We start from the raw sequence: 27,860 nt of genomic DNA on the forward strand, positions 1-27,860 counted from the left end.
CTGGTGACACAGACCAATGGGGTCTCTACCATCAGGCAGCACCCTTTCCCATGTGGAAGTCAGACACTAAACAGATTAACAAACAAGAAAACAACCGGCTATGAGGTACTGGAAAGGAAATGAAAGGGGTGAGGAGACCGAGTCTAGGGGATCCTTTTGACAGTGAACTCAGAGCCGGTCTCTGCACTGGTGACACTGGATGCAAACCGGAATGTGGGAATGGACGGGCCATTTGGAGAGCTGGGAAATGGCATTCCTGGCAAAGGAAACAGATATGCAAAGCCCAGAGATAGAAGAGACGAAACAAAGGCTAATGAGTCCGAGGAACGGGGAGCAGAGGGTGGGGTAGGAGGTGAAGAGGCAGGAGTGGGGGTGAGGGTTGGGGGGGTGAAGTGAGTCCTGCAGGGAGAGTGGCCCAGGCGCCCAGGCTGAGTTTATTCAGATGCGGATGGAAAGTTATAAGAGGATTTCAAGCAGGGGAAAGATATGAGTGATTCGTGAAACCAGAGGCACGTTCTGGGAGGACAGGACTTTGTTTTCTTGTCTCCCCATCATCTAAACGAATTTTGGTAAAGGCTTCTGGCAGTTTGTGGACAAAGGACCAGAAGGACCAGAGGTGGAAAGCCGGGTCCCAAAGAATCACTGAATGTATGTCCCAGAGCCTATAATATAATACGTTCTCATCAAATATGCCGTTATTTCAAAAGGAAGGAGCAGCAGACACAGAAGGAGGGAGCATTCGCTTTCATAAGCTCGATCACTCACATGGACCAGACATCGATCTTGGGGCCGTATTTCTTCCTGGCCAGAAGTTCCGGCGCGGCGTAGGCAGGGCTGCCACACTGAGTGCTGAACGGGTCCGAGTGGCCCAGGATCCCCGCGCAGTTGCTCAAACCAAAGTCTGTGAAGAGGGAAGGACACAATGGACTCCGAGTTAGAAAACTGTGAAAGTGAAGGGGGGAGGGGCGGCGGGGCAGCAGGAAAGGAAACATTCTGTCAGGGTAACACATCATTTAGCATCCAAAAGGGAAACCAGCAGCTGCAAACTGTAACCTCTGGATATGGGCCTCAAGACAAAAGGATGTCAGCTGGTGGTTCCCTGGCTTAACTGGAAACATTTTATATCAGGCCTCACTATAAAATCCAGCTAGCGCTAAAAGAATGTTGACCCGAAACATATTTCTATCAAATCTTGGAAATGAGTCATCCAGGAAAAAGAGAGGCTTTGCTTTCTAGGACTGAGGCAGGAAGCAAGAACAAGCAGCGGGCCTTGGAGTCAGCGACGCAGCTTCCGAGTGGTCAAAGGGGCGGGAGGGAAGGCTGAAGGAAGATGGATTTTTCTCTGGCTGGTGTCAGTGTCACCCCAAGTGATAACGCGATCCCACCATGCAGAGCTGACTTTTTCAGCTGCATGTTTTCATCTCATGCAAGTCTTTTAAAAATGCTCCCAATGCATGCAGCAACATATGGGGATTTGAAGAGGGGAAAATATATATACTCGGTGATTTAGACAACGCTTAATGTTGGCTGGATAAATGACAGCCAGAAAGATAGCAGTGAGAACTAGACTTAAGTGACCTCATGCGGTAGCATCGCTTTGTTCCTAGGTAATTAAGGCACCTGGGAAGAGGAAAGAAGAGCCCAAAGTATCTAAAGCGACCTGGGTCCGTTCTGTTTTTTATGCTGTGTTTACTTTTGATCTTAAAGACAGGTAATTAGAGAGCTTTAGTGTTCTGTCCTTATCTGATATCTTTCCTCAATCTTTGTTGAGCTTGGAATTAAGATCACGGTTCTTCCTTTGAACTTCAATGTAAATATTATGGTTTTTGGTCCCCAAACAGAAGACTGTCAGCCTACCGAGCTGTCAGAAAGGGGCTGTGGTCAGAGACTGGCTCCAAGGCTTGAACAAAACGCTCGCACTTTCTCAATCAGCAGGATTTATATCTACTATACTATGGTGTTTTCTCCTTGGCGTTAACATGTCTCCACCTGCAACATGCATGACTATTGGGAAAACTGTGGGAAAGCTCAGGACAGAAGAAACACGGAATGGGGTTGCAAGTCCATGATGTTATACACCATGGGTCAAGATGCACCCCGAAAAATTCTCCCAACAGTCATTGGGTGAAGCTGTGTAAAGACAGAGATTTTCCAAACCCCATCTGGGCAGCGTGCTGAAAACTCGTCAAGGTTCTGAAAGTCACCAAAGTCTCCAACTTAGGGTTGGAGATAAAACATCAGAACCTACAACAGAGATTGGCAAACCAACCAAAAATGTTGCATGTTCACCCATTTAACTCTTCCTTTGCTTGTATGTTTTCATGATTCAATTTGTTTTCTCTTCACCTCCCTTCTCCTCTCTTCCTTTGCTCCCCAGTCTCCCACCCCCACCCTCACCTGGCCCCCATTTCCTTTCTTCTCCACTCAGCCCGCATCAGTCAGCCTCATCATCACCTAGCCAAGAAGACAGTTCAAGAACCAGCTCTCAGATTCCTATCTCAGGAGATCTCTGTTCAAAAGGATCTCAAGGCTTCTGTTCTCGGGCCCCACCCTGTAATATCACTGCAGTGGGAGAAAGGGGAGGGGTGTAAATATTTTTATAAGAAAAAAAATCATGTTGAGCTTTACATTGGATGGCTGCTGAAATGCTTTGGATTTGAAAATCAACCTGAAGGAATTTTAATGAAACAACGAATGCATCAAGGGCACCCACTCTGGTGAAACAAAAGACAGCACCATGAACAAAGGTTACATTATTTAGGGCAACATTTTAAGAAAAAGTTCATCAGCAGTCACGTTAGAGGCCCAATCTCCTAGGAGTCCCAGAAAACTTATCTCTAGATTTCTGAGATTAAAACAAAAGACACCATTCCTAATCTCCATGGTATTCCTTCCAAAAACAGCAAAGAACTACCTCATTCAGTTCACTTCCTCAACTCCCAGGACCTGGGTCTATAATGAAGTGCTTGATAGCAGACAGGGCAGGGCAAGCAAGATAAGAGGCCAGATCATCCCACACTGTTCCCAGGCAAGCTTGGGAACACAGTCTTGCCTTGTCTTAAGCACAGTTTCAAGAAGATAAATTAGCAGAGGGTTTGGGTAGTGGAGGAGATAAAATCTGCATTTTAATGACTTACGTTGACCTAGCTGAAAGGGTTTAATTTAAAATATATCGTGGAGCAATAACCAGTATGTCGCACATTCGTAATTGTAATTATTAAAAATTTACACATATGCCTATAATTAGAATTGTGAAACCGGAGAGAAGTTCCCAGTAATGTCACACAAGTTGGCCTCAATTTGATTTGGTGAACACATAAGCCAATTATTACTCAATTTTCTGAGAGCTGAGAAATGAATCTCAAAAAATACCCAACTGAATGCTGCTTTGGAAAACTGAAGTGCCACATTGTTCTAAGTTGTGGCTCTGACTTTTTAAGATTATACTAAACTATCAAACATCAGACTGCTTTGTTTCTGAAGGGAAAAATCCTGATGATATCAAATCTGAGTCCCGGTTAATTCTAGTTCATTTGAAACATGGCTCACGGGACTTCAGTAAATTTATTTAAATCAAGTTATTTCAAAGAAAGAGAAACTATTAGAAGAAGTGGTAATAACTATAATCAACCTTGGAAAAACAACTGGGTAAAATTCCTTTGAAGAAAAACGTTCAAAGGGCTTTCAAGTTGCAAAAAGACCGTCCTAGAGACATTTGATCCAAATTGCCCAACCCAGGGGCAAGAAAACCCACAAGACTCCAGGATGTCCTTCCCTCCAGCACCTTCCCTTCCCTCCTTGGCCTACTCCATATATGAAAAAAATGAGGAAATGCAGATTCTGCTAAACAAAATGCAATTTCCAGTTGCCCTGTCGGGTGGCACTATGTCTCCTTTGATTACAAGTATGAGTTAGGGCTCTTTGGTTTTATTTGGTCAGGACAGAATTGGAAGCCACAAGAAAAGCTCTAACAAAAGGAAATCTAATTATCAAAGCCTCCTTTCCAGTAGTTTTGGGAATTCTGGTTTCTGACAGGCCCATTTTGGCTCAAAAAGCTGAAAGGCCTTTTTGGGAGCCAACCCAGCTGTTGCCAAGCTGAGAGGCGAAGACTCAGGGGCATTCAAATAAAATGGTTCCTGGTATCCAAAGAACCACCATCTCAGTCACATCAAGGGGAATGAGGGCTCAAGTTTAGGTACATCATTTCTTCATCTTATTTGTACAGATTTTGTTATGTGGCCAACCTGTAAGCTACTTATAAACGCATCCACCGTTTACGGTGATTGGTTCCTCTAGAATCTTCTCAGCAAACGTCTCACCAATGAAAGGTCTGTGCTTTTCAACACTGTTTATTCTCCAGTACATTTCTAGTTTGATAAATGGCTGTCTAGAGCTATCCCTTGGGGAGAGAGAAGAGAGGGTAAGCATAGAGGCAGACGGGGGTCGGGGTGGGGCAAAAATGGAAGGAAAGAAAACAGTATGGGCAATGCTGTATTGGGGTGTGAGAGCCCCCCAGTGGGCTGCACTTAGCTAGAATCACCAGCCTCAGTCTCGACAATGCACGGGGGAAGTGAATTATTCCAACTTTTACAGTAATGGGCATCCGAACTTCACACAACCTATTCACTGACAATCTCTGTGCTGTTAGGGAAACTCTGTCCCTGTCACCGCCATGTTTTCTGAAGACAAGTTACAGGTCCATCTGCAAGGGAGCCTAAGACCAGCCTCCTTTCCTCCATTCCTCTTCCCCCACCCGGACGTGCCTGCGTTAAATACCACAGACCCTGGAAACGAGGACCAGAGAGACATCTTGCAGGCATGTGACCATCTGCCTTGTCTAATGCCGCTGTATTTGGTCCTCAAGACAACGAAGATGCAACAGTAAAGCAATTTGATAAAAAGAAAACTGTTTGAATTGTCCAAGAATATTCTAAGAATACATTCTTTAAAATCTTTTTTGGGGAAAAAATTGGTTTTCTCTTCATTGTTAATCTAACAATGAGTGTATTCGAACAGGCGTCAATGGTGCTTAATCACCCAGCCAAGGGTCTGGAGTCCCCGAAGCCCCTTGCCTGATACTGGGTTGAGAGCCAACTGGGATTCCAAAGTATCTAATTGGTCATTTGTATAATATATTTTAGAGTCTTGAGATGGTTTTCAGCACGTGCACACAAAATTTCCTTCTTGAGTACAAAAGTTAAATTCACAAATTTCTATTGCTTCTTCTCTTATCCCCAAATAGAAAAATCTTTTTCAAGCCATTGAGGTGGAAGAAATTCCTTGCACTTGAGGTGGAAAAAAAAAGAAAAGAGAAACATAAAAGATGGTGCCGTCTAACATCTGGGTAAAAACGATGCCCTGGAAATTTTGCCAAGAGCCACCACTGAGACAAACTAAAATGGAATTCTTCTGGACAAGGAGCCACAGAGTGAATTCGCTTTTGGGCTCTGAACTGTGAACGAAGTATGACTCACTCTTTCTTGGGACATCGTTCTGATCAGTACAGACCTCTACATTATCCCACTGTGGGGTTTCTCTTTGCACAACCACCATTGTACTATGGGGCTTGGACAGATTCTGTGAAAAAGAAAAGGTAAAGTGTGTTCCTCTTATTTTGGTGCCTCCACATTCATTGAAAAGTGAAATAAGACATAACTAAGCTAAGGGCAACACTTCTGAACCAAACTACCTCCCCCTCTTTTTACGAAGTTTTATGGTTAATCCAAATAAAAATAACCCCTCTAAAAATTCAGGTCTATCTGAATTTATGGAGCGGCTGAAGCTTGAATAACCCAAAGAACATATAAGCAACCTTTGATGGATACAGCATTGGCGCTTCCTAATTATGTTTAAATTATTATTAAATTAATTTTCATTTTCAAAACCATTATTAAATATTGGAGGTAAAAGGAGGTGATCTAGAAGTATTGTCTGGGGACTAAAAATAGACGAGGAATAATTTTCTAAGCCAATAATCCAGAAATAAATAACTGAGAATTGACAACACAATACTTAGAGGATAATCCTGTTTTAAAACAAACAAACAAACAAACAAAAAAGTCATACCAATCAGCTTGATATTATTGTCTTCATCCAGCAGCAAATTTTCTATCTTCAAGTCTCTGAAATAAATACAACCACACAACATTTTAGACAGGCATTTGAAGCAGTGGGATAACATTTTGCTTCTGAGGAAAATGAACGGTTTGAGAGTCACTTTGAAGCTTTCTGCCCAAACGTGCACACTCCAGAAGTAAATGTTTATAAAACATGGTCTAGTTCATTGCTGCAGACTTAAAAAAGCTAGAGGATTTCAGAGACCAAGAATACTGAACAAATCACGAGAACTTTCCAGAAGAAGTGGGACCAAAGCAGAAACCTGGAAGTTAAATAGAACTGGGGTTAGGAACACCTCATCAAGACAGGTGCTACCTGAACTGCCAGGGAAATTACAAACGTGCCACATGTCGGTGAGATGGTGGGCAATGCCAGCCAGAGGGAGAAACAGATTTGGGAAAGCAGTTTAAAAAAAAACAAAACGCAGATATAATTTGTCAGTCCTACAGCTTCTAGGCGTGGAGTCCAAATGTCACCCACAGATTGGCCGGTGATAATAATTAATCTCTTTAGCAAGCAGATATTCTGGTGAGCAGACAAATGGAGCCCAAAGATGTCAGGGTCCTAATCCCTGATGTTATGCCTGACTATATGGTAGTTAACCTTACAGGATCACAGGGAATTAAGTTTGCAGATGGAATGGAGATCACTAATCAGATCATGGGTGTCTGCGATCATTGATGTGGAGGTGACAGGAGGAGGTAGGAGAGAAAAGCACTCAGCATCATGCTGAGTGTGAGGTTTCTGAGGAATGTGTGCCGAAGACTATAAGCTTCTTGAGGGCAGAAGATATGCCTCCCTGGCTTACCACTGTACCCCAGTACCTTTGCACATCCCAGCTACTCAGTAAATAACAAATCTACTTTATTACCAAAGAGATCGTTTTGGATTTCAGAAAAGAAAAGAACAAAATGTGGGCAAAAGCATATATTTGGTCATCAAAACTATCTAGGTCAATGACTAGAAGCATCTTAAGTGGTAGCCTGTGAACTCAGACACACTGTGCATATTAAATATGTAAGAGTATTCTTCTCTTCACACACACACACACACACACACACACACACACACAAATGCTTTCTTCCATTGTTTGGAAACACAGCATTCTTGGTCCAGCTTTTATTTTCTTACTTTTGAATAGAGACATTGGCAAAAGAATTTAGTTTTTACCCCTTCTCTCTATTGCAAGGAATGGAATAGCATAATCGTGATAAACAAAAAAGGTGACTAATAGCACTACATCCAAGTCCTGAGACAAAAGGAAGCAGTTGCTGGGACTGTCATAAATGGCGGAGTGGAGTCCCATTTAACAGGGACAATCGCTCACAGCTCCGTCCCAGCACTGCTAGCTCATCCCATTTTCCACGAGAAGTTCGAAATCTGGATTTGAGCCCGGTTTTTAAATGTTGGCAACAAATTCACAGTTACCACAATAATAACAACCACACAGAATGGGCCAACTTTGCAGGCGAGATCTGGCCTGCAGACTACAAACTTTCAAACTCAGGTGGAAGCTGAGCCTTGAAAGGACATGAGATTGCCCAGGGGGAGGGTAGAGAATGGTGGGGGGAAGGTCCAGGACCACAGGCTGGTGAGGGAGGCAGACACAGGGAGCAGACCGGGGAGAACAACCGGAAGCTGTTGTCATGGGAACCACCAAGGGCAGCAGGTCAAGGTGGGAAGAAGAGTTAAGGAGTCAAGTGCTGACAAAAGGTGAGCTCTAAAATGTGTCCCAGGAATTTCAACATTGGAAAACGGGTGGTAACCTGAAGACTGGACAACTGGATGAGACGGGGAGAGCTGCGTTGAAACTTGCAGCTACCAACAGAAGGAAGAATTCTGTACCTTCACGTCAGCTCAAATGAAACAATACACAGAATATGTTAAAATGATGACAGCCTTTAAAAGGTATCATACATGTCCAAATGCAGGGTGACCCCAAATATAAGGTGATCCTCCCCACTTTTCCAGTGGGAAGAGCCTGCCCTCAGAAAAAGGTTTTTGGAAAACACAAACACATAATTTTTAGAACTGCAATGGAACTATCAAATGGCTACTTATGCTATTTATCTATGAAGCTGTACCAGCATATTTAAGAGCATATACTACAATGATAATATAATTAACTGTAGGAATATTGTTCCCACACCATCACATTTTTATGAAACAATTTTATTAAAACTTGTCACAGGCAGGGCGAGGATGACAGAGTCATGGTATAGTGTTTCCAGTGTAACACCATCTTCAAGTTGACCAGATGGTTGAGATTTAAGCACTTTTTGAAGCTGTGTATGACGCACCTGCTGGATATCTTATCCCAAGCTATTTAAATAATAAGTACCCACTAAAAAGTTCTATAAATGAACCGTTCAGTGATTTGTTTTCAGAGTGATCTCACAAACCCTGGCTAGCAATGGTGAGGCCACGTCCCTGGTAGTTATTATGAAAGCCACGTAAAAGGTTGTTTTTTTTCCCCTTCCTACTGGTTTCCTTCCATGACTTCTCAAAGCACCCAAGGTCATCAGTGAGTCAAGTCAAGGTCAAAATAAAGTAATTGGGATTATGCCCCCATCCTGTGAGTGACTTTGCAAGGACTCTGAAAGGTACTTTCTCTTTCCTTAGGATACTTAGGACATAATTTAATCCTGACCTTATATTCAAGCATATTCATTTAATTCCAATATACAGTATACACATGCACACACAAAACAGTGCATCAGCAATAGCCTGAACTGTGCTTCTGTAAAACCCTATTATAAAGAAGCAGCACTATAGAAATCTAAGGGAAGGCCACAGTTTGTTTCCAGCAAAATTAAGCCTCTTTCCCTGGAAAGAGGGGAAGCCACGCTGAGGCTTTAAAGGAGAAAGTTGGTTCGGAACAAATACTATGGAGAAAAACAGTTTTAAAATGCGAGGTAAAAGAAAGCAACTGCCAAGAATAATAAAACTAAGTGAGATAATTCTGGGGCCACAAAAGCCTAGAGAATACCACCAAGATTAGAAGAATGATATAAATGGAAGATTAAAAATAAGAGGAAATGCAAAAGAAAAAAAATATCCACTTTTAAAAATTGGGGAGATGTCATAAAATCAAAGGAGGAGGTATAAAAAATGTAATTATTAGGCAAAATGAGAAAAAATAAATCCTTTAAAAGTCACTGTCTTCCCACCCACTGCATCCCATATTCACCCCAGGTCCCTAGGGAAAATGCTCAGAGCAAACCTGGTTAACCAGGGTTTTTATCCATACATTACCTTTTTGTCAAGGTTTGTAAAAGATGCCAGCAATAACCAATCTGACTGCCTGGAGGTTCCATGACTAGTTAATAGTTAGTTAGAGACTAACTAACTCCATTAGTCTCTGTCCAGATCAGTACACCTAATCTACCCAAATGAAAGGAACATTCGACCTCTTTCAGCTTCATTTATTTCCACCTCCTGCTTTGTCTTTTGAAATATATCTGGAAGGAGAGGGAAAACACTTTCCTTCGGACACTGTAGGAAAACAGGCTCTAAACTTACATTTTTAAAAGTAGCCTTTGCCTATTTACCCAAATGAGTTGAAAATTGATGGACATGGATGCTTATAGCAGCTTTATTCATAGCTGCCAAAGCATGGAGCTACCAAGATGTCCCTTGTAGGTGATACATAAGCAAACTTCTGTACATCCAGCTGATGCAATATTATTCAGAGATAAGAAGAAATGAACTATTAAGCCACAGAAAGCCACGGAGGAAACCTATACACATGTTTCTAAGTGAAAGAAGGCGGTCGGAAAAGGTGAAGTAGTGTATGATTCCCATTCTATGACCTTCTTGAAAAGGTGAACCTATAGACAGTAAAAAGGTCACTGGTTGCCAGAGGTTGGGAGAGGAGGGGGGGATGGATAGGTGGACCACATTTTTTCTTAGGGTGGTGAAATTATTCTTTATAATACTGTGACGGTGGCTACATGGCGTCACACATTTGTCAAAACCCATAGAATGTACAATATAAACAGTACCCTAATGAACCCTAATGTAAGCCAGTGACCTTAGTTAATAGCAATGTATCAATGTCGGTTCATCAGCTGTAACAAATGGACTGCACTATCATGTGACATTCATAACAGCAAAACGTTGTGGCAGGGGGTTGGGGAGGATGTGGAAACTCTGTCGTTCCAGCACCATCTTTCTGTAAACTTAAAACTGCTCTAAAAAAATAAAGTCTATTAATTTTTAAAAGTTGATATGGGGTATTTTTCCCTTTCCTAAGAGATGACTACTAGGAATGGTTTGGCTATACAACCAAGCACCTCACTCAGGAAGTTCATTGTGGAGCAGCCTTACCAGGCCTTTCAATTAATTGCCAGTCCATTCAACACAGCGGGCCACTCAGATCCTCTGCCCCACTACTCAACGATGACCAAAGAGGCCAGAAATGATCCCAAGAGACCACAAAATTGAGAGACACCTTCTCAAATAATAGAAAAGGATGAATTTATTCATAAGGTTCAGTGTTAGTGTGTTACCACATACCTTTAAAAAATACTGGTTACCCTGAAAACCTCCCTTTGGTTTCACATGTGGTCCATGTGAAAGCATGATGTTTACTCTAGCTCCATCCCAGAGAGCAAAATATTGGGCTCTGTTAAGTGGCAGATTTGCTGTATGGGAAGAAACGTTTTGACAGCTGACCAGCTTGCAGTCAACGACAGAGGCAGTGCTCAATTTCACATTAATGCTCCTTGATCGGATCGATCACTATGGGGGGGAGGGAGACGTAGGAGGCTCTTCCTGCACGGTCTTGGGGTGCAGAGTTCCTTCCTGTGCCAGGATGTTCAGGGTGAACTTATAACTGAGAACAAACGGGAAGAAGAAAATGGCCCCTGGATGGAGGGGAAATAGGTTTGCCTTGGCCAAAGGAGCTTCTAAGAAGAGTGAAGACAAGTAAGAAAGAGAATGGGGTACACCCTAATATAGAAGTGCTGGATGGAGCTACCAGGATGAGGGAGTGGGGACTCCGCATCTTGGAAACAAAGGAAATGTCCACGAGGAGGGAGCCCAGGGAGAGGAGCCACCACGGGCACAGGCACAGAGGTTTCTGGCCACTTCTCTGCTAACTGGGCAGTTGCAGGGAGAATTGCCCAATGGTGTTCTCATCAAGGCCCTCGGCAGACCCGGCACTGGGTCGAGTTCTCTACTCTGCTTGGCGCGGTGGGTGGAGGGGAGTCAGAGATTGAGAGAGGGCTCAAGGGGAGAGCCCTAATCACCAGCCCTTTGTTCTAGGTTATTTCAAAAGAACAAGCTCAGACAAACCATGCGTGACAATTAAAGATTCACCCACAAGCTACCCCTCGCCCTCCTCTTCTACCCGCCGAAACTTTCCTTGCATTTCTTTAAAGATGGTAATCTCTAAGGTTTAGAACTGGCCACAATCAGGAGGGGAGAACCCCATTGCCATAACAAACATAATGGTGCCCAGTGGGGGTGAAGCTGCTGCTTGGACCCTGCAAAGGGGCAGGCAAGAGCAGTACTGGGTGGTGGGGAGCGATAAGGTGTGTGTGTGTGTGTGTGTGTGTGTGTGTGTGTGTGTACACTTGAGTGTGGGCACACACAGGTTTGTGTGTGTACATTGCAAGTGCATGAACATTCGTGTATGTGCAAGTATGTGGGTACGCATGCATATGGGGATAGCATGGGTGTACACGTGTGTGGGTATGTATGAGAGGGCACATGTGTGGATACGTGTTGTGTGTATGCCCCCATGTGGGAGTACACATGTGTCTGTGTGCACGTAAGCATGTGTACACACACTCATCTAGAATACTGGGATGGAAATGAAGGAGAGTTTCTTCGCAGGTTTCACCAGGCCATGCAGAGCCCAGCAGTGAAGGTCAAAGGTCAGGCCTCCAACAAACCCAAATAGACTGAGGGGCAGGGACTCAAGAGAGGGCCTGGGGGAGCCACTCAGGGCTGAGACCCAACATGAAAGTGAGGAACTGAGTGGCATAAAACGGAGGCCAGAGACCACCAGGATTCAAGGGAAGGGAGAGAAGGCCAGAGTGAGACTTAGAGAAACTGGGGAAGACTCAAGTGGAGAAGCTGAGCAAAGGCTCAGTGTGAAACAACATGGCGGCCTGGGGAAGTGAAGAAAGACAACCTCTGGAGTTGGTTCTCTCTATACCAACCACTGACTGGCCCTGGGCAAGTCACTGAAACTCTGAGTTTCTGATTCTTCTTTGAAAAATGGCCTCAAAAGATGAGGTTACCTGGCAGGGCCATTAGCAGGAGGAAAGGAGAAAATGTAGTTTGCCTAAGTGTTTTGTGGGCCACTCCAGGCTAAACAAATGCTAACATATAAGAGGTGAGAGGTGAGGATAATAAAGTTAAAGAGTCTAAGACAAGTGAAGGGGGAGAGTCCAGAAAGACTGAAAAGGGGTGATTAATTTGGTGATAAGCAGAAAAAAACAGTATTTGGGGGCATTAGTCCTCAAACGAAAGGTTAGAGGTAAGAGGCCCAGGGATGGCTAGACCAAACTCATATAGGATCAGGTCTGGGGGAGAAAGTTCTGCCCGTGGAGATGGCCACAAGATGAATTTTAGTAATAAGCAAGAATAAAGCATCTAGGAAAAGCACATAACTCCCCAAGGAAATAAGCATTTTGCAGTGAAAAAGAGTTTTTGGGGGTTAGGTTTTTATCTTCAAAGGCACTGTATTAAAACCAAATGATTTTTTTATCTTTGATTTATTTGTAATATGGGCAGTTTGGTAAAACACAAGAATAATTTGTTAAGCATGTATCTGATTTTATTTATTCAAAACAAAACCTTTATTGAGGTCCTCCAATGCTCCAGAAATGAATTGGGCTTATAAAATGAAAGAGCTATTCATTCACTAAAAAGATGTCACTCGACAAATTGTGACCTGAAAAATAAACAAATTGGTACTAAGTCAATGGAGATACCCCCTTGAAATTCCAGGGAAAATATGGAATATTCCAGAAAGAACATGGAACTGGCGACCAGAAAGCTTCCATCCCAGTGCTAACATTGACATTAGCTGTATTCATTCAATTTCCCTTCATTCACTCAACAAAGTGCCCACTGGGCTGGGCACTGGGCTAGGTTGTGGCCTGTACAGAAGACAGATATCAAACAAGAAGTTATGTGAAAAGTGTTTGGAAAGCAGAGTGCTGTGGCATGTCTATAACCAGGGGCTTAGCCTGGAGGGCCTCCTGGAGGAGGTGAGCTTGGAGCTGTGACCTGAAGGATGAGTAGGAGTCAGCCAGACAAAGATGGCCAGGGCAGTACAAGCGTAGAACAGCTGTGCGGCCTTGAGCACAACTAACTCAGCCCCCAATGTATAAAATAAATGACATGAGACTCAGTAGTAATTACAGTGAACATGTAGTCAGCACAGCAGGTCCTCGAATAACATCATGTGGTTCAACGCCCTTTGTAACAATTTAGGAACTTAATTCTTGTTTGTATCAATTTGTTTATGGTAAAGCTGGTTTTGTTATACATGGTCTCACTTAACGTCACAGAACTTACCCACAGCATTAAGTGAGGGCTTGCTGTACTTTCTGAGTATCTCGGTATCAAGCACTTTATATGAATGGACTCACTGAATCTTCCCAACAACCATATGAAGTAGACAATCCTTGATTTCTATTGTGTAGATGTGAAAAGAGAGGCCCGGAAGCCTGAGTGATTTGCCTGGTGCCGCTTTGAAGCAGTAAAAGCTGGCATGAGGACACAGGAGATCTGTCTTCAGAATTCACTCCGCTGACCACTGTACACTCCAATCTACAAAGCTGTTGAACTAGAGTTTTGTAAAATCTGACATTTCCATCGTACTTTTTAAAACTCAATTAAACACAGAATCTTTGATATATATAACCAGGGCCTCCAGATATGTGCTCAGTCTCAGTGGAAGGCCCTGGGATCTCACACAGCTCCTGGATGTGAGCAGAAGTTACTCCGCTTTTGTCTGCCTTCCCCTCCCTTCCCTCTCCACAAAAACCTGAAAGTTAAAAGAACTTCTTAATACCCACCCGGTACAGGTTGTGCCTGCTTCTTGTCAGGCCCACAAGAACAAAGAAGGGGCCCCTCTCTTCCACTGCATTCCTCTAAGCGCACAGGGCCCCTTCCCAATATTGGTGAATGAATAAGGTCATGGCCCTGGGGAGGCGGCGTTGACGCACATCCAAGCCCAGGCTCTAGCCCCCTTTGATCATGTGTCTCCCTCTCCTAGTCCTGCGGCCCCTTGGCTTGTCTCTTCCTGCTTAGAGATGGCGGTATTGTGTTACCCTGTTTTGTTTTGTCTGTATCGTTTGATTGGACTTTGTTAGTTTGAATGAACAGATGAATCTCAAATTAGCAGAATCAGCATTCTTGATGATTGATGTTAGGAGTCAACGCTCTATATACAAGAGGCAAATCATCAGATTTTGGCATCCTGCTGGGTGAGCACGTTGGAGAAAAGGGGAAAAAAGACAAACTCATTAGATTTTAAATGCAGAGTATCTCAGGCAAGGCTAACATGGAGTAAAGAAGTTAAGACCATACATACTCTGCTTTTGCCAAAGTTAACAGCCCTAGTGTAAGTAAAAGACACAAAAGCTACAGCAGGTCCAGTTTAGGTTCCTTTTTTTCCTTTTTACTTGTCATATTTACATGATTTTTAAAGATTTGCTTCCTTTACATGATACTGAAATAGTTCTGGGTAGATAACTAAATATGTAGATTTAATATCACAGGAAAGAGAGCTCTGCTAAGCATCAAGTTGATGAGACAGAACAATATAGTCTCAGCCTAATGAGGAACTGTGTTTTTAAAGCATCCTCTAACACAGGTAACCAAAAGCCCTTTAAATGATACTATGTAGCCACCAAAATTCATCCTAAGTCCTTGTGGATGATCCAGTTTGCTTGCTCAGAACCGGCGACAACCGGGCATCTCTGATATCTCTTACTCGTTTGAAAAAAATTCAGCCTCAAAATAATTTATGAAACTCATTCTACCTTTGCCACATGAAGGCAAAAATTTTCCACCGTGGAAAAGGGCTACAGTAAATAGTATGCTGGCACTGAGCCAGATTAATGTGTGCTAAAAATTAGGGGTGCAGAATCTTTGAAAGTCAAGACATTCAGTTAGAACCACACATGAGTATATCCCAAACAAACATCTGCATGTGATGTCTCAGCCACCTAGCTAGTCAACCCCCGTCCCTGTGTGCTGACACTCACGAACACAATTTCTAGAGAGAAAAATGAAGAATTCCTCTTAAACGACACTTGTGTTTCCAATCTTCCCTAACTTTCAAAGACCTGAGCCTCTGCCATTAGTGGCTTATGAATATATTTCCAAGGAGAGAGCAAGAAGCTGAGCAGCAGATCATAGCAAGAAAAGGGCACCATCTTTGCTATCAAAACATTACTAAACCCATGCTTTTGACATTCTGACAGTAATTGTGCTGAAAGGGATTAGTTTTTGTTAAATTTTTTTTAAAGGGGTTGTGGAGAATTTCCTTCAGGAGAGACCAGTAAGCAACACCCAGCTTTCACTTGCTTTTCCTTTGTTGTACTTGAAATCCCAAGAAGCTGAGCACGGGGCGGATTTTTGACAGCACGAAACCCTTATAATAACACCCTGAGTCCCATGGAAAGCTCTGCCCCTGGTCCTATTTTCCACTGCAACCAGTGCAGTGGGTAATCCACACCAATTCATTCATAAGGTTTCTGCCTTTGTCATCCTAATAAACAAGGACAGAAAGCAGGCATACTTACGACCATCATTGTCCTAATAGGCAGAGCTATGACACAGCAGGCTACACAGGGTATTGTTGGAAAGAGCCAAAAATAGTGTGATTCACTCTGAAATGGCTGAATGTTCCCTTCCTCGCTGATCTAAACTCAAAGACTTCTAATGAAGCGTGATTTTGTGACAATATGTGTGACTAAAAATATGAATGTGAAGAGGTTCTTCCATTCACCTTGGCAAGGAAACGAGCCGCCTGAATGGTGCCTGGTCAAGGCTGGCTCAGAGGACTCCCCCTGCAGTGTCCCCAGGTTTAGGCACGACAGGGGACAGCATCATGGTGCCAATCCCATTAGTAAGTCCTATGATTGAAAGGCCTACAGCTGCTTTCCCCACCAATCAGACTGTGAATGACTTTCAAACAGATAAAAGCCACTGTGAGAAGTTGAATTTTTAAAAAGATGTTTCCTTCAGAGGTTAAACATAGAGTTGCCGTATGACCCAGCAATGGCTAAGAGTGGAATTCTCCAAGAGAAAAGAAAACATATGTTCACGTTATAACTTGTACACAAATGTTCACAGTATCAATTATTCACTCCGGCCAAAAGGTGGAAACAGCCCAAAACGCCTGTTTACTGATGACCGGATAAACAAAATGTTGTATAGTCATACAATGGAATACTATTCAGCCATAAAAAAGAATGAAATGCTGATTGATGCTAAAGCAGGGAGGATTCTTGAAAATATTATGCTAAATGAAAGCATCCAGTCATGAAACAGCACATACTGTTTGTTTCCATTGACACGAAATGTGCGGAACAGGCAAATCCATAGTAACACAAAGTAGACCAGTGGTTGCCTGAGGCTGGTAGGAGGGGAGAATGGAGAATGCCTACTAATGGGTACATGGTTTCCTTGTGGGGTGATGAAAATAATCTAAAATTAGATAGTGGTGATAGTTGCACAACTCTGTGACTATACTAAAAGAAAACAACACTGAATTGTATACTTTTAAATGGTGAATTTTATGGTATGTGAATTGTATCTCAATAAAAAAATCTTAAACTAATGAGTATGTATATACACATACAACATATTTTATGCCTTTGTCTTGTTTTTTAAAATGAGAATCCATTAAACATGAGCCCTAAATTTTTTCAGCAACCCAGAGTAATTACTGATTATAATTCCATGAAGGAAGGACTATGCATTTATTGGTGAAGTCAACACTTTCTTGGGAGGAAAAGAGGACACTTTTATTTATTTATTTATTTATTTATTTATTTATTTATTTATTCATTCATTCATTCATTCATTCATTCATTCTAATTTAGTGTAGCACTAAAAGTAGGCACCCACCACCCACGGCAATATTACTAAGAATAGTGTTTCCGTTTCCGTTTCCTTATGGAGCTCTTCCTCAAGAGGGAACAGTCTATTTGAAAGAAAAAAAGTTTGATTTGCAAAATTATTTGCCAGGTTGGTTTGTCTTATGGGGAATACCCCTCACTTTTAAGGGCAAGTTCACAATTCGAATGGTGATTCACTTTAATTGAAGAAAACAGCTATTGAGCAACTACCACAGATAAAGCTAGCACAGTGAAAGCATCGTCCCTAGCACTAGCTGAAAAACAATCTCATACCATCTTAACACTGATGCCTCGTTCAGGCCCCTGAACAGCTGGTCTCATTATCCTGCAAATAATAATAGCAACCAACACTTACATGGCCCTTACTAGGTACCAAACACTGTTCCAAGCTTTTATTAACTCATTACACTCTATATATTAACCCTTGTACTAACCACAAAACAAGTATCATTATGATTCCCATTTTATAGAAAAAGAGACCAAGGTTCAGAGTGGTTAAGTCACTTGCCCAGGGTCACAAAACTATGAAAGGGCAGAGCCAGGATGCAAAGCCAGGCACTCTGCCTTCAGATGCCACGCATAGAACCCCACACTGAACCCAATGCACAAAACAACAGCATGGGACAAAACCACAGAAGAATGGCACACCACGCGGCAACGAGTCAGCCCCGCTTGGAGCATGCTCACGCACAGCGCTGCCCATCCATCACAGTCAGCGACTGTCCGCAAGGTGTGGCCCTTACCTGTGGACCACCCCCACTCGGTGCAGGTGCTCCACGGCAGAGATAAGCTGCCGGATGTATCTGCGGGCTTCAGACTCCTCCAGCCGCTTCTTCTCGTATATCTTGTGCATCAGGTTGCCTCCAGGACACAGCTCCATGACCAGGTAGTAGCTGTTGTCCGTCTCTAAGATGTCAAGCAGCTGCGTGATGTTGGGGTGGCGGATCATCTGCTGGATCTGGCCCTCTCGCCGAAGGTTTTTGGTGACGTAGGTGTCCTTTTTGGCTCTCTTTTTGTCAATGACTTTTATGGCCACCTGAGGAGACACCAAGAACAAGGCCATTGTCAGACCCAGAAGGCAAAGATTATTATTCTGACGAATCACAAGAACCCTAGGAAAATACATCGCTACTTTCAGCACCAGGAGAAAAACAGTATCTAAAATAGCATCATGGGAAAAAAGAAAAATGTGATGTCGGCAAAGATCGAAACATTCGGTTACTAAGGCAGAGAGTGAAATGTACTTAAGCAAACTACGGGAAGGGTCATTGTCAAGGGTTGGTTCACCACAGGATGAAACATCTAGATCTCCTCCAGCAAACGGCCTCTTCTGGCCCCCTCTCAGGCCTCGCCTTCATTCCTCCAGGTCCGGTCCCCCCCATGCCTGAACTCCTGAAACTGCCAGAGCTGCCCCACCTTGAGTTCTAGGGCGTGGTTAGGGAGCTAGGGGCAATGCCCAATGACACAGCACCCCGACCCTCCTCCCCACCCTGTCTCTGCCCTGCGCAGGGAGGCCTTCAGGCCAGGCTGCCTCTTTCCCTTGGTGAAATAGCACGGAGGTGAACTCTCGGCCCTATGTCAGGACCCAGCCTGCTGCTGCTCCATGGTCACAGCTCAGCTCCCCACAGGATGCTCCTCCTGGGCCATTTCCCCCACAGTCAATATGTCACATGCACACACCCTCCAGCCTTGTATAAAGGTAGTATACAGGGAGCGATGGAGGGAGGGAGGGAAAAACAGAGGGCAGGACGGAGGGATGGAGGGGAAGGGAAGATTGTCCTTTCCTCCCAAATCTGCACCCCTTCCCAGCTCTCCCCTTTCCTTAGTGGCAGTCACCTGTCCCCTCACCAAGTCCTGAAGCACACCACTGTTTTCTCCCTCTTCTTTTCTCACATTTTCACGCCTCTCTCTAAGACCAGCCATTGCTACCCCATGGCTTCCTCCTGCTAACTGCCTCTCTCACCTGCCCTTCCTTCTGCTCATGATGCCACCAGTCTGGTTCATTTAGGACCTTGCCTCCTAGTGCTCAGACACACTGCCTCTAAGTGAGACTTGAGCAAACCAAGGGGCATCCTTCTACAAGGCTAGAGAGCCATCCGGGTGCAGGATGGAAACAATGGACCTTCCATTTCTATTTAGTTCCTTTTTTTATACATACATTTTGTAATTGTTTCATAATGCACTGAATATATTAATACAGGAGTGTGATATGGGTCAATAGATAAATTATTAATAAATAATAGATAGGTAGATACATACATACATGTTTTCAGTAAGGGACACAAATGCTGTTTCCTTGACATAGGATTGTGATAAAAAATAAAGTCTGATCACCAACAGCCATCAATGTCCCACATCTTGTCCCTGATGCCCATCCTGGCTCCTCACAGTCACTCTATACTCTGCCTCAGAATCAATGGGTCTGGAACTCTGATTTCTCTCTGAAAGCTCTTCGGGGTCTCCTGCCTACAGGGCAAGGTCCACAGCCCTCAGCCCAGCACTCGAGCCTCTGTCCAGCCCCGAATCCTGTCCCCAGGCAGGTCTCCTCACTTTCCCAGAACACATGTTCTGTTACTCTCCAAGCTTATATATTCACGCCACTCCCATCACCCATTCAAATCCCCCACACCTCACCCACCTCCTTCAGCAGTTAAAGCAATTCCTTCCTCCCTTCCAGAGAGAGTCCTTTTAACTCTACTTCCTTATGTTCCCACCACACTTTCTGTGTTTCCCTGAAAATAAGACCTAGCCAGACAATCAGCTCTAATGAGTCTTTGGAGCAAAAATTAACACGAGACCCGGTCTTATATTATATTACGTAAGACCAGGTCTTATATTAGAGTAAAATAAGACTGGGTCTTATATTAATTTTTGCTCCAGAAGATGCATTAGAGCTGATGATCCGACTAGGTCTTATTTTTCAGGGAAACACAGTATCATCTGTGATACCATTTAAAGCACTCGCCCCTTAAGGCAGGGACCATGCCTTCTTCACCACACACAATACTTTGTAAACAATAAGTGACAGATAGATTACAAACTGAATGAATCACTGAGAAGCAAAAACAGCTGTAAACAGCTTAATCTGTTCTCTCTTCTGGAGAACAGTCGTTTGTTGTTGTTTTTTCTCAATTGCAATATAACTGACATATAACATTATGTTAGTTTTAGGTGTACAACATAACAACTTGATATGTGTATATATTGCAAAATGATTATCACAGTAAGTTTAGTTAACATCCATCATCACACAGTTACAAATTTGTATGTGTGTGATGAGAACGTTTAAGATCTGTCTCAGCAACTTTCAAATATACAATACAGTATCGTTACCTATAGTCACTATGCTGTACATTACATCTCCGAAATGTATTTACCTTATAACTGGAAGTTTGTGCCTTTTGACCTTCTTTGTTCATTTTAATGGGGATTTTCAGGCACTTAATCCAAAGACATGACAAAGAGGAGACAATCAGCCAGTGGGACCAGACAAGCGAGGGTTCTGTACTATCCCAGGTCAATCTAAGGCTGATGCTGTCTGCCCACAGAAGTTAGAGTTAGACTCTGGCTGTAGTTTGGCCCCATCTAGTTCAGTAGATGCTAGACTAAAAACTTTAAAAACTGACCAAAACATGACCAAACCCCCCCAACCCCCCCCACGCACACACATATACACACACACACGCACACACACACACACACATCCATCAGCTTGTGGGGGTGGGGAGAAAGAAGGATGCTGAAGAGCACAATTAGGTTCTGTCTTTGCTTGAGTCCGTGTTGCAATGTTTTAAAAATTACACCCTTTGGCAGTGAAATTCTTCAAAGCACTATGAATAAACAATAGCCTGAAACCCAGCAGTAAAACGACCTGCCTTTTTTAACAGAGCAACAATTATTATGAGGGTAATTTATTTAGCTCTTTTATTGCCTGTAGTAGGTTATATAATGCCCCAAAGACATTAAATCCTAATCCCTGGAACGTGTGACTGTGACCTTATTTGGAAAAAGTGAAGGATTCTGAGATGTGATTCACCTGCATCATCCAGGTGAGCCCTATATGTCATCACAAGTGTCCGTATCAAACAGAGGCAGCAGGACAGTTCACACAGATACACAGAGGGGAAGGCCAGGCCGCGTGAAGGAGGCAGAGATGGCAGTGATAGGCTACCAGCCAAGGAATGTCACCGCCCACAGAAGCTGGCAGAGGCCGAGGACAGACGACCCCAACAGCCACTGCTGGGAGCACGGCCCTGTTGACACCTTGATTTTGGTCCAGCGAAATTGATTTTGGACTTCTGGCCTCCAAAATGGTGAGAGAATAAATTTCTGTTGTTTAAAGCCACCAAGTTTGTGGTAATTTGTTACAGTGGCCACAGGAAGCTAACACACCAAGTGTGTGCCCCACCATCATTTGGTATCTTTGTTCCCAAGTTCTACTGGTTCTGAGAGTCCCGTCCGTGAAAACCCTGAACCCTTCAGCTACCTCACTTGACAGTTTCCTACTATAAAGCTTTGTCTCCATTTTCAAACACCAGCTCTTCACCAGGCTGTTTTCATTCATCCCCTAACCTTATATGTTCTGCACTGACAATACTGAAAAAGGAATGTCATTCTTGATTACACAAAACTGTTCCATCAACTTCATCTGTAACAACTGAAATGGGAAACACGGAGGTAAAATTAAGGAAAAGGAAATCAATGACCAGCCAAAGGAGGCATCTAATTTAATTTGACAGTCATCAGAGTTTGCAGGCACTGATTCTACAGGGTGACGCCTGGTATGATGGGTCTCTCGCTGAAAAGATAAACTGCTTTAGACAGGAGAGTCTTAAAGAGCAAAATTAAATAAGCACACGCTCACTGAGAAGCAAGTAGAAGGACCAGACTGGACTCCCAATCTGGTCCTCAATGTGTAGAGGGGACGGTGGTGTCGGGAAGTGTCTAAGCCTGGATGTCATCCTGAGCACATCAAGAAAAACAATTTTGCTGTGAAAGGTCAATAAAATGAAGACTCCAGTTCTTCACCAGATCCAAGTTGCAAAGCCTCCTGAAATTTCAGAAAGGAATCTGTCTTCAAAGACTGTCCCATATTTCCAAGACAAGGACCAAAGTCTTGTGGTGTTGGGAAATGTGTACAGAGAATAACACACCTCCAACAGATTCTTCACCAGCTTCTCTTGTAACTGAGAAATTGCATTTCTAACAGATTGACAACTCCCTCCCTCCTCTCCACCCCCACCCCCACTCCCTCCAAAAAAAAAAAAAAAATTAAAAATGCCAACCAATGATGGATAAAATCAATAAACTAACTTTTAAATAGCTAAGCTCATAAGAAAGAAAGGAAATCTAACCAAGGCAGAGAGAGAGAGAGAGAGAGAGAGAGAGAGAGAGAGAGAGAGAGAGAGAGCTAGATCTAAGGTGACTCGGCAGCAGATATGGGGGTAGAAGCATAGAAGGGGGGGAAGGGGTGACTGCAGGCAAGGAGACCCTGAGGGAAAAAAGGAAGAGCTGCAGGAGTCTGCTCTGCATAGCGGGGAGCACAGCCCCTCCAACACGGGAAAGGGGGACAATGGCAGCCGTGGATCCCACTTCATCAAGAGAGCTGCCATTGGCAGAAAGGCATTCATGCTTATGGCCCTGGTTATGTATTAGGAGAAAAAAATTTCAACATAAAGTGGTACTTAGGATGAGGGATGCACAGAAGCCTATGGCCCCAGTCACGGCACACACTTCCATAAATCACTTGGTCCCTACGATAAGTAGGTAAAGCACTTAGCACGATGTCCTGGCTCCTAAAAAGGACGCTTATTATCTTTATTCTCATCACCATTTTAATGTCACTGAACCAGCCCGTAGAAAGGGTGAAAAAGCATTCAAGCTTAGTTCAGCTAAGGAAAAATGTGCATTTCCTTGACCTGCAGTGTTGGCGTGTTAAAAAGAGAAGCCTGCACGACATTTCAGTGATTCGAGTTCTCTGGAATAGAGTCGCTTTTAATTCCCAAGGCAGTGGTTTAATATCAGTCGAGTCTCTCATCTTCTTTAAATATTGACTTAGTTGAGACTGTCTACATAGGATCAGAGTTAACGGGATTTAAAATTCATCCCTTCATCCTGGATCACCCTTCACTGCCTTTAAAATTCATTACTCTGAGCACATCAAGAATTGTTGATGCATTCAATCTCCAAAATGAAAAGGCAGATGTGAAATGGATCTTCCATATGACAGAGGGGAAGAAGAAAAAAATGCTGATCAAAGAGACAACTCTTTAATATTACAAAACATACATATATGTTATACCCATTAAACAACGTGTACTGTGTCTTCAAAAGTTCACAGTCTTTCTTTAATCAAAGCGATTTTATACTGGAATGTCTCAAAGAATCAAGATGCAGAGGAAAAAGTAGGCCCTCATCAACTGAATTTTCTTTTTACATGGAAATTAGCCAAAAAGAGCTCTTTCCAGAACACTTTGGTTTCTTAAGGAATACTATATGTTAAACTCAAATGAACCCTTTCTGTCTTGGCGAACATTTATTAAGAACCTAAAAGACACTCAACACATTCTACCTGCCAAGTGTACACCATGAAAGAGACATGGGTCATCAGGCCCAATTCCGAGGATAATTCAGATTCTTTACAGTGGTTCAAGATTACCACCTGTTACAGGCTGAACTGTATCCCCCCACCTAATTCATGTTGAAGTCCTAACCTCCAATGTGACTGTATTTTGAGACAGGGTTTTAGGAGGTAATTAAGGGTAAATGAGGTCATAATGTTGGGGCCCTAACCTTCCATATAAGAAGAAGAGATAGCAGAGATCGCTCCCTCCACACGCACAGAGGAAAGGCCATGTGAACACACTGCAAGAGGATGGTCATCTACAAACCAAGGAGAAAGGTCTCACCAGAAACCAATCCAACTGGCACTTTGTTGGACTTCCAACCACCAAAACTATAAGAAAATGAATGGATGTTCGTGCCCCCCAGGCTGTGCTCTTTTGTTACATCAGAGCCAGACCACATTGACTGACTGAGCATCGTACAATTCTACGGGATTCCTTTAACCCTCGGAAAAGTGAAAACGTAAGGGGTTAACGATTTTTGGGGGATGGCTGGGGCCAGATCTTATTGCTTTCCTGATCTCACTCTGGCAGTTCTGCACAGCACAGTGGCTGGGCAGGCGGCTCCAAGGCCCAGCGACCTGACATCAAAGACTCTCTGCCGCTCGGTAGCTTGGGCCTCTCCAAGCCTTAGTTTCCTCACTTTTTTTTAAAAAATGGGCTAATAGTGCCTACTCCATAGCGATACTGAAGGAATAAATGAGGAAACCCAGGAAGGGTGTTTAGCACCGGGAGCATTCACGGACGCCCTCAAGAAGTGTTCACTGTTAGGGTGTGAGTGTTTTGTGCAAAAAGAGTGAGTAGAAACAGAAGCCAGGAAGCCCCCTGAAAGCCGGCTCCCATCACCACCCCTCCCTGAAGTCCTCACCAGCGTCCCTGCTGCCCACGCTGTCCAGGAGGTCACTCTACCTCCTGGCCCTCCTCACGTTAGGGAGGAACTGTCCGTCTCCTCCACTTCCGTGATTCATATGACCATCTATATGTTAATGAGTCCCAACACCTACATCCTGCTTATACCTCCTTCCTGAGCAATGCCGTGCCTGGGGATATCTCCACTTGGATGGTCCATGGGGCCCTCAAACCCGTCACCTCCCTCTGAGGTTCCCCAGATCAATCTACAGCACCTCCCTCCACAGGTGGACTGAATCCCAACTGTGTGTCCTCCCCTGCCCACCCCACCCCTAATCCCACACCTAATTAATCACCAGGGCCTGTCACCTCCACCTCCTAAGATCTCCCCAACCCCCTCTGCACCCCTATTCCCCACTGCTGCTTGATGCACCACCCTCCTCTCTGCCTGGAATGGGCCTTGCTTCTACTTCCCCTGCCTCCTGTCTCCTACCCCCACCCACTCCTGCCTGGAGGGATCCCACACAGCACTCTTAGGTGGCCCACCTCCTCTCTCTGACCTCAGATGACAGTTCGCTTCTCCACTCCTGACTGGCTCAGGTCATCCGATACTTCCCCAGCTGTCACACCCATCACACACTCTTCACTATTTGGAAAACCCCCCACAGAAATTTCCAGGAAGACAGGAGTTGGGTTTGGCCTCCTCACTTTTGTGTTTCCAGCTTCTAGCATGGTTCTTGGCTCATCGAGAACAGGTGGAGGAGGGAATGAATGAAAGGGTGATGGGGAAGGGATGGAGGGGAACAGACGGGGAGAGGAAAGGGGAGAGGAGGGAGGGAGGGAGGGAAGAAGGAAGGAAGGAAGGAAGGAAGGAAGGAAGGAAGGAAGGAAGGAAGGAAGGAAGGAAAGAACGAAGGAAGGAAAGAAGGAAAGAAGGAAGGAGGAAGGATCCAACTAGCCTGCTACAGGCCATCAGTATGGCGAGTTCTTTGTCATTTCCACTCCTGCCTTGGGTAAGTCTAACCACTGGAGCCTTCCCCTCCCTCAGCTCCAACACAGGCAGACCAAGGTCTTTCCTTTCAACCATTAAAATTACAGAATGTGACGCCACCTATGGACATGGTTTCAGCTCATGCGTGATTGTGGTGCAAAGATGCACAGGCCCCCTTTGAGAAATGTCACCTTGTCAAACAGGTTCCCTGACCAGCCTAATTACACCTGCACCCATGCCCTCTGCCCCCACCATGGCATTCACAATCCCCCTACTCGATTCTGTTTTTCCACTGGGCTACAATAGGCCATTCCTTCCTCACAGCACAACACTCTCCCCACTCCAGAACCTCTTCCCAGACTCTACGAGCAACCCTGCTGGGTCCTTCTCACCTTTGTTCCAGCCTCCTCCTTTCCCTAGAACACCCTTATATAACCCCCTTCCTGACACCAATCCCCATTGTCGCTCCTATGGTGGCTCACCCTTGCAAGCCCAGTGCCTAGCATAGCGTCAGGAACAGAGAAAGAGCTCAAAAAAAGTGCACTGGACTAATGACACAGCCAATGCATGTGCAAGTGGTGGAAAGAAGGAAGAGAGGGAGGGAGGTGGAGAGAGTGGAGGGGTGGATGGCTACAGCCCTCCCCAATTGCGTGCATGCCTTGTGGATTCCACTTTGGCCTGGACAGAAGCCAGACATTAAATGCTCAGGCTAGAAAGTAGAAAAGAGGACATTGAACAAAGGGCATTGAGGGTGACCCTCTGTGGGTGAGTCAGAGCAGAGAGAGAAATTTAGAATCACTGCCAAGCTAAAGGATGTGGACTGGCGCCCTCGTCCACCCTGCTGCAGTGTCCTGCTTCCTCAGAGCCTGGTTGAGAGTTGGGAGAAGTCACAGAGAGAAGAGGTGCTGGAGAGACACGATGACCAGTGTCCAAGCGTGTTGCCTGGGGACCCTGGCATTCCATCACAGGAGAAGCCTCATTCTTCCCAGCCACCCCTTGCACCACCCTAAGTCTCTCTCATCCTAACATCTATTTCTGGGATGTAGCCCTGCTGGGTACCCCTTGTCTGAACCATCTTATCTGAACTGTCACCTTCTCCAGCGCATCCAATCTAGAGGGACAGGAAAGCTCCCCCAAAGCAAGAACCAATCTCCAGAACCCAGTTTCTCCTGGAGGGAGAGCCAAACTCCTGGCGATGCCTGCGGGCCGCCATCCTGCAGCCAGCTCGCTCTCTGACCTCATCTCCCTCCCTGTTTTCCATATGGGGGCCATCACCACAGGCTTATTCCCTCAGCCCCAAGGCTTTGCTGGACCATCACGTCTCAGAGAGGCTTCCCTGACCCACCTATGTACAGCTACACTCACCTGGCCCTCACAACCCCCTTACCCCAGTCTACCTTCCTGTAGCACTTATCACCTCTTAAGTCCTCCAGAGCTCATTAACTGAGTGTGAAACCTGTCTGACCCCATGGAAACTCCAGAAGGGAGGGGACAGTCCTCTGTCTCCTTCACTATCCTGCTCTCCGCATCCAGAAGAGTCTCTATCACAGAGACAGCTCTGAATAAATATCTAGTGAATGAATGAATGAATCCAAATGCAGTGGGAAGAAAAAGATTCTACTAACTAGATCCGACTCTGTTATGCCCCTTTACCTGCAAATTCATAGGTTGAAGACCTAACCTTCAGGGTGACTATTTGGAGATAGGGCCTTTAAAGAGGTGAACACGGTTAAATGAGAAAACAGGGGTGGGTCCCTAATCTAACAGGACTGATGTCTTATAAGAAGAGGAAGAGACACCAGGGACGTGCACACAGAGAGGAAAAGCCACGTGAGGACACCGTGAGAAGGCGGCCGTCAGCAAGCCAAGGAGGGAGGCCTCAGGAGAAACCCACCCTGCCGATTCCTTGATCTTGGACTTCCAGCCTCCAGAACTGTGAGACTATAAATTCCTGTTGTTCAAGTCTATGCCAAAATACCTAGCTGATGGTATTTTGTTAGGGCAGCCCTAGCAAATTATACAGAACCTTTATGAAAGTTATTCGTAATGACAGAATGGCTCGCCCTGTAAATCACATTACAACAAAACAATCTGGGTGACAAGAAGGCTGGGTGAAATGAATTAAGCAGGGGTGAGCTAGGGAGGAGGCCCCAAAAGCCATGAAGA

The 27,860-nt window shown here is 44.4% G+C and overlaps 1 protein-coding gene across 1 annotated transcript in view; it reads right to left on the reverse strand.

The window, feature by feature from the left end:
• HUNK (hormonally up-regulated Neu-associated kinase) overlaps positions 1-27,860 on the reverse strand; it is a 102,784-nt gene that overhangs the window by 44,258 nt on the left and 30,666 nt on the right. The window contains exons 2-4 of the mRNA XM_019730265.2: positions 17,975-18,267; positions 6,067-6,122; positions 766-901 (exon numbers count right to left, since the gene is read on the reverse strand). Coding sequence (XP_019585824.2) covers positions 766-901; positions 6,067-6,122; positions 17,975-18,267 — 485 coding nt within the window. The remainder of the gene's footprint in view (positions 1-765; positions 902-6,066; positions 6,123-17,974; positions 18,268-27,860) is intronic.

Source organism: Rhinolophus sinicus, linkage group LG01 (assembly GCF_036562045.2).
Source record: "Rhinolophus sinicus isolate RSC01 linkage group LG01, ASM3656204v1, whole genome shotgun sequence".
Classification (NCBI taxonomy): domain Eukaryota; kingdom Metazoa; phylum Chordata; class Mammalia; order Chiroptera; family Rhinolophidae; genus Rhinolophus; species Rhinolophus sinicus.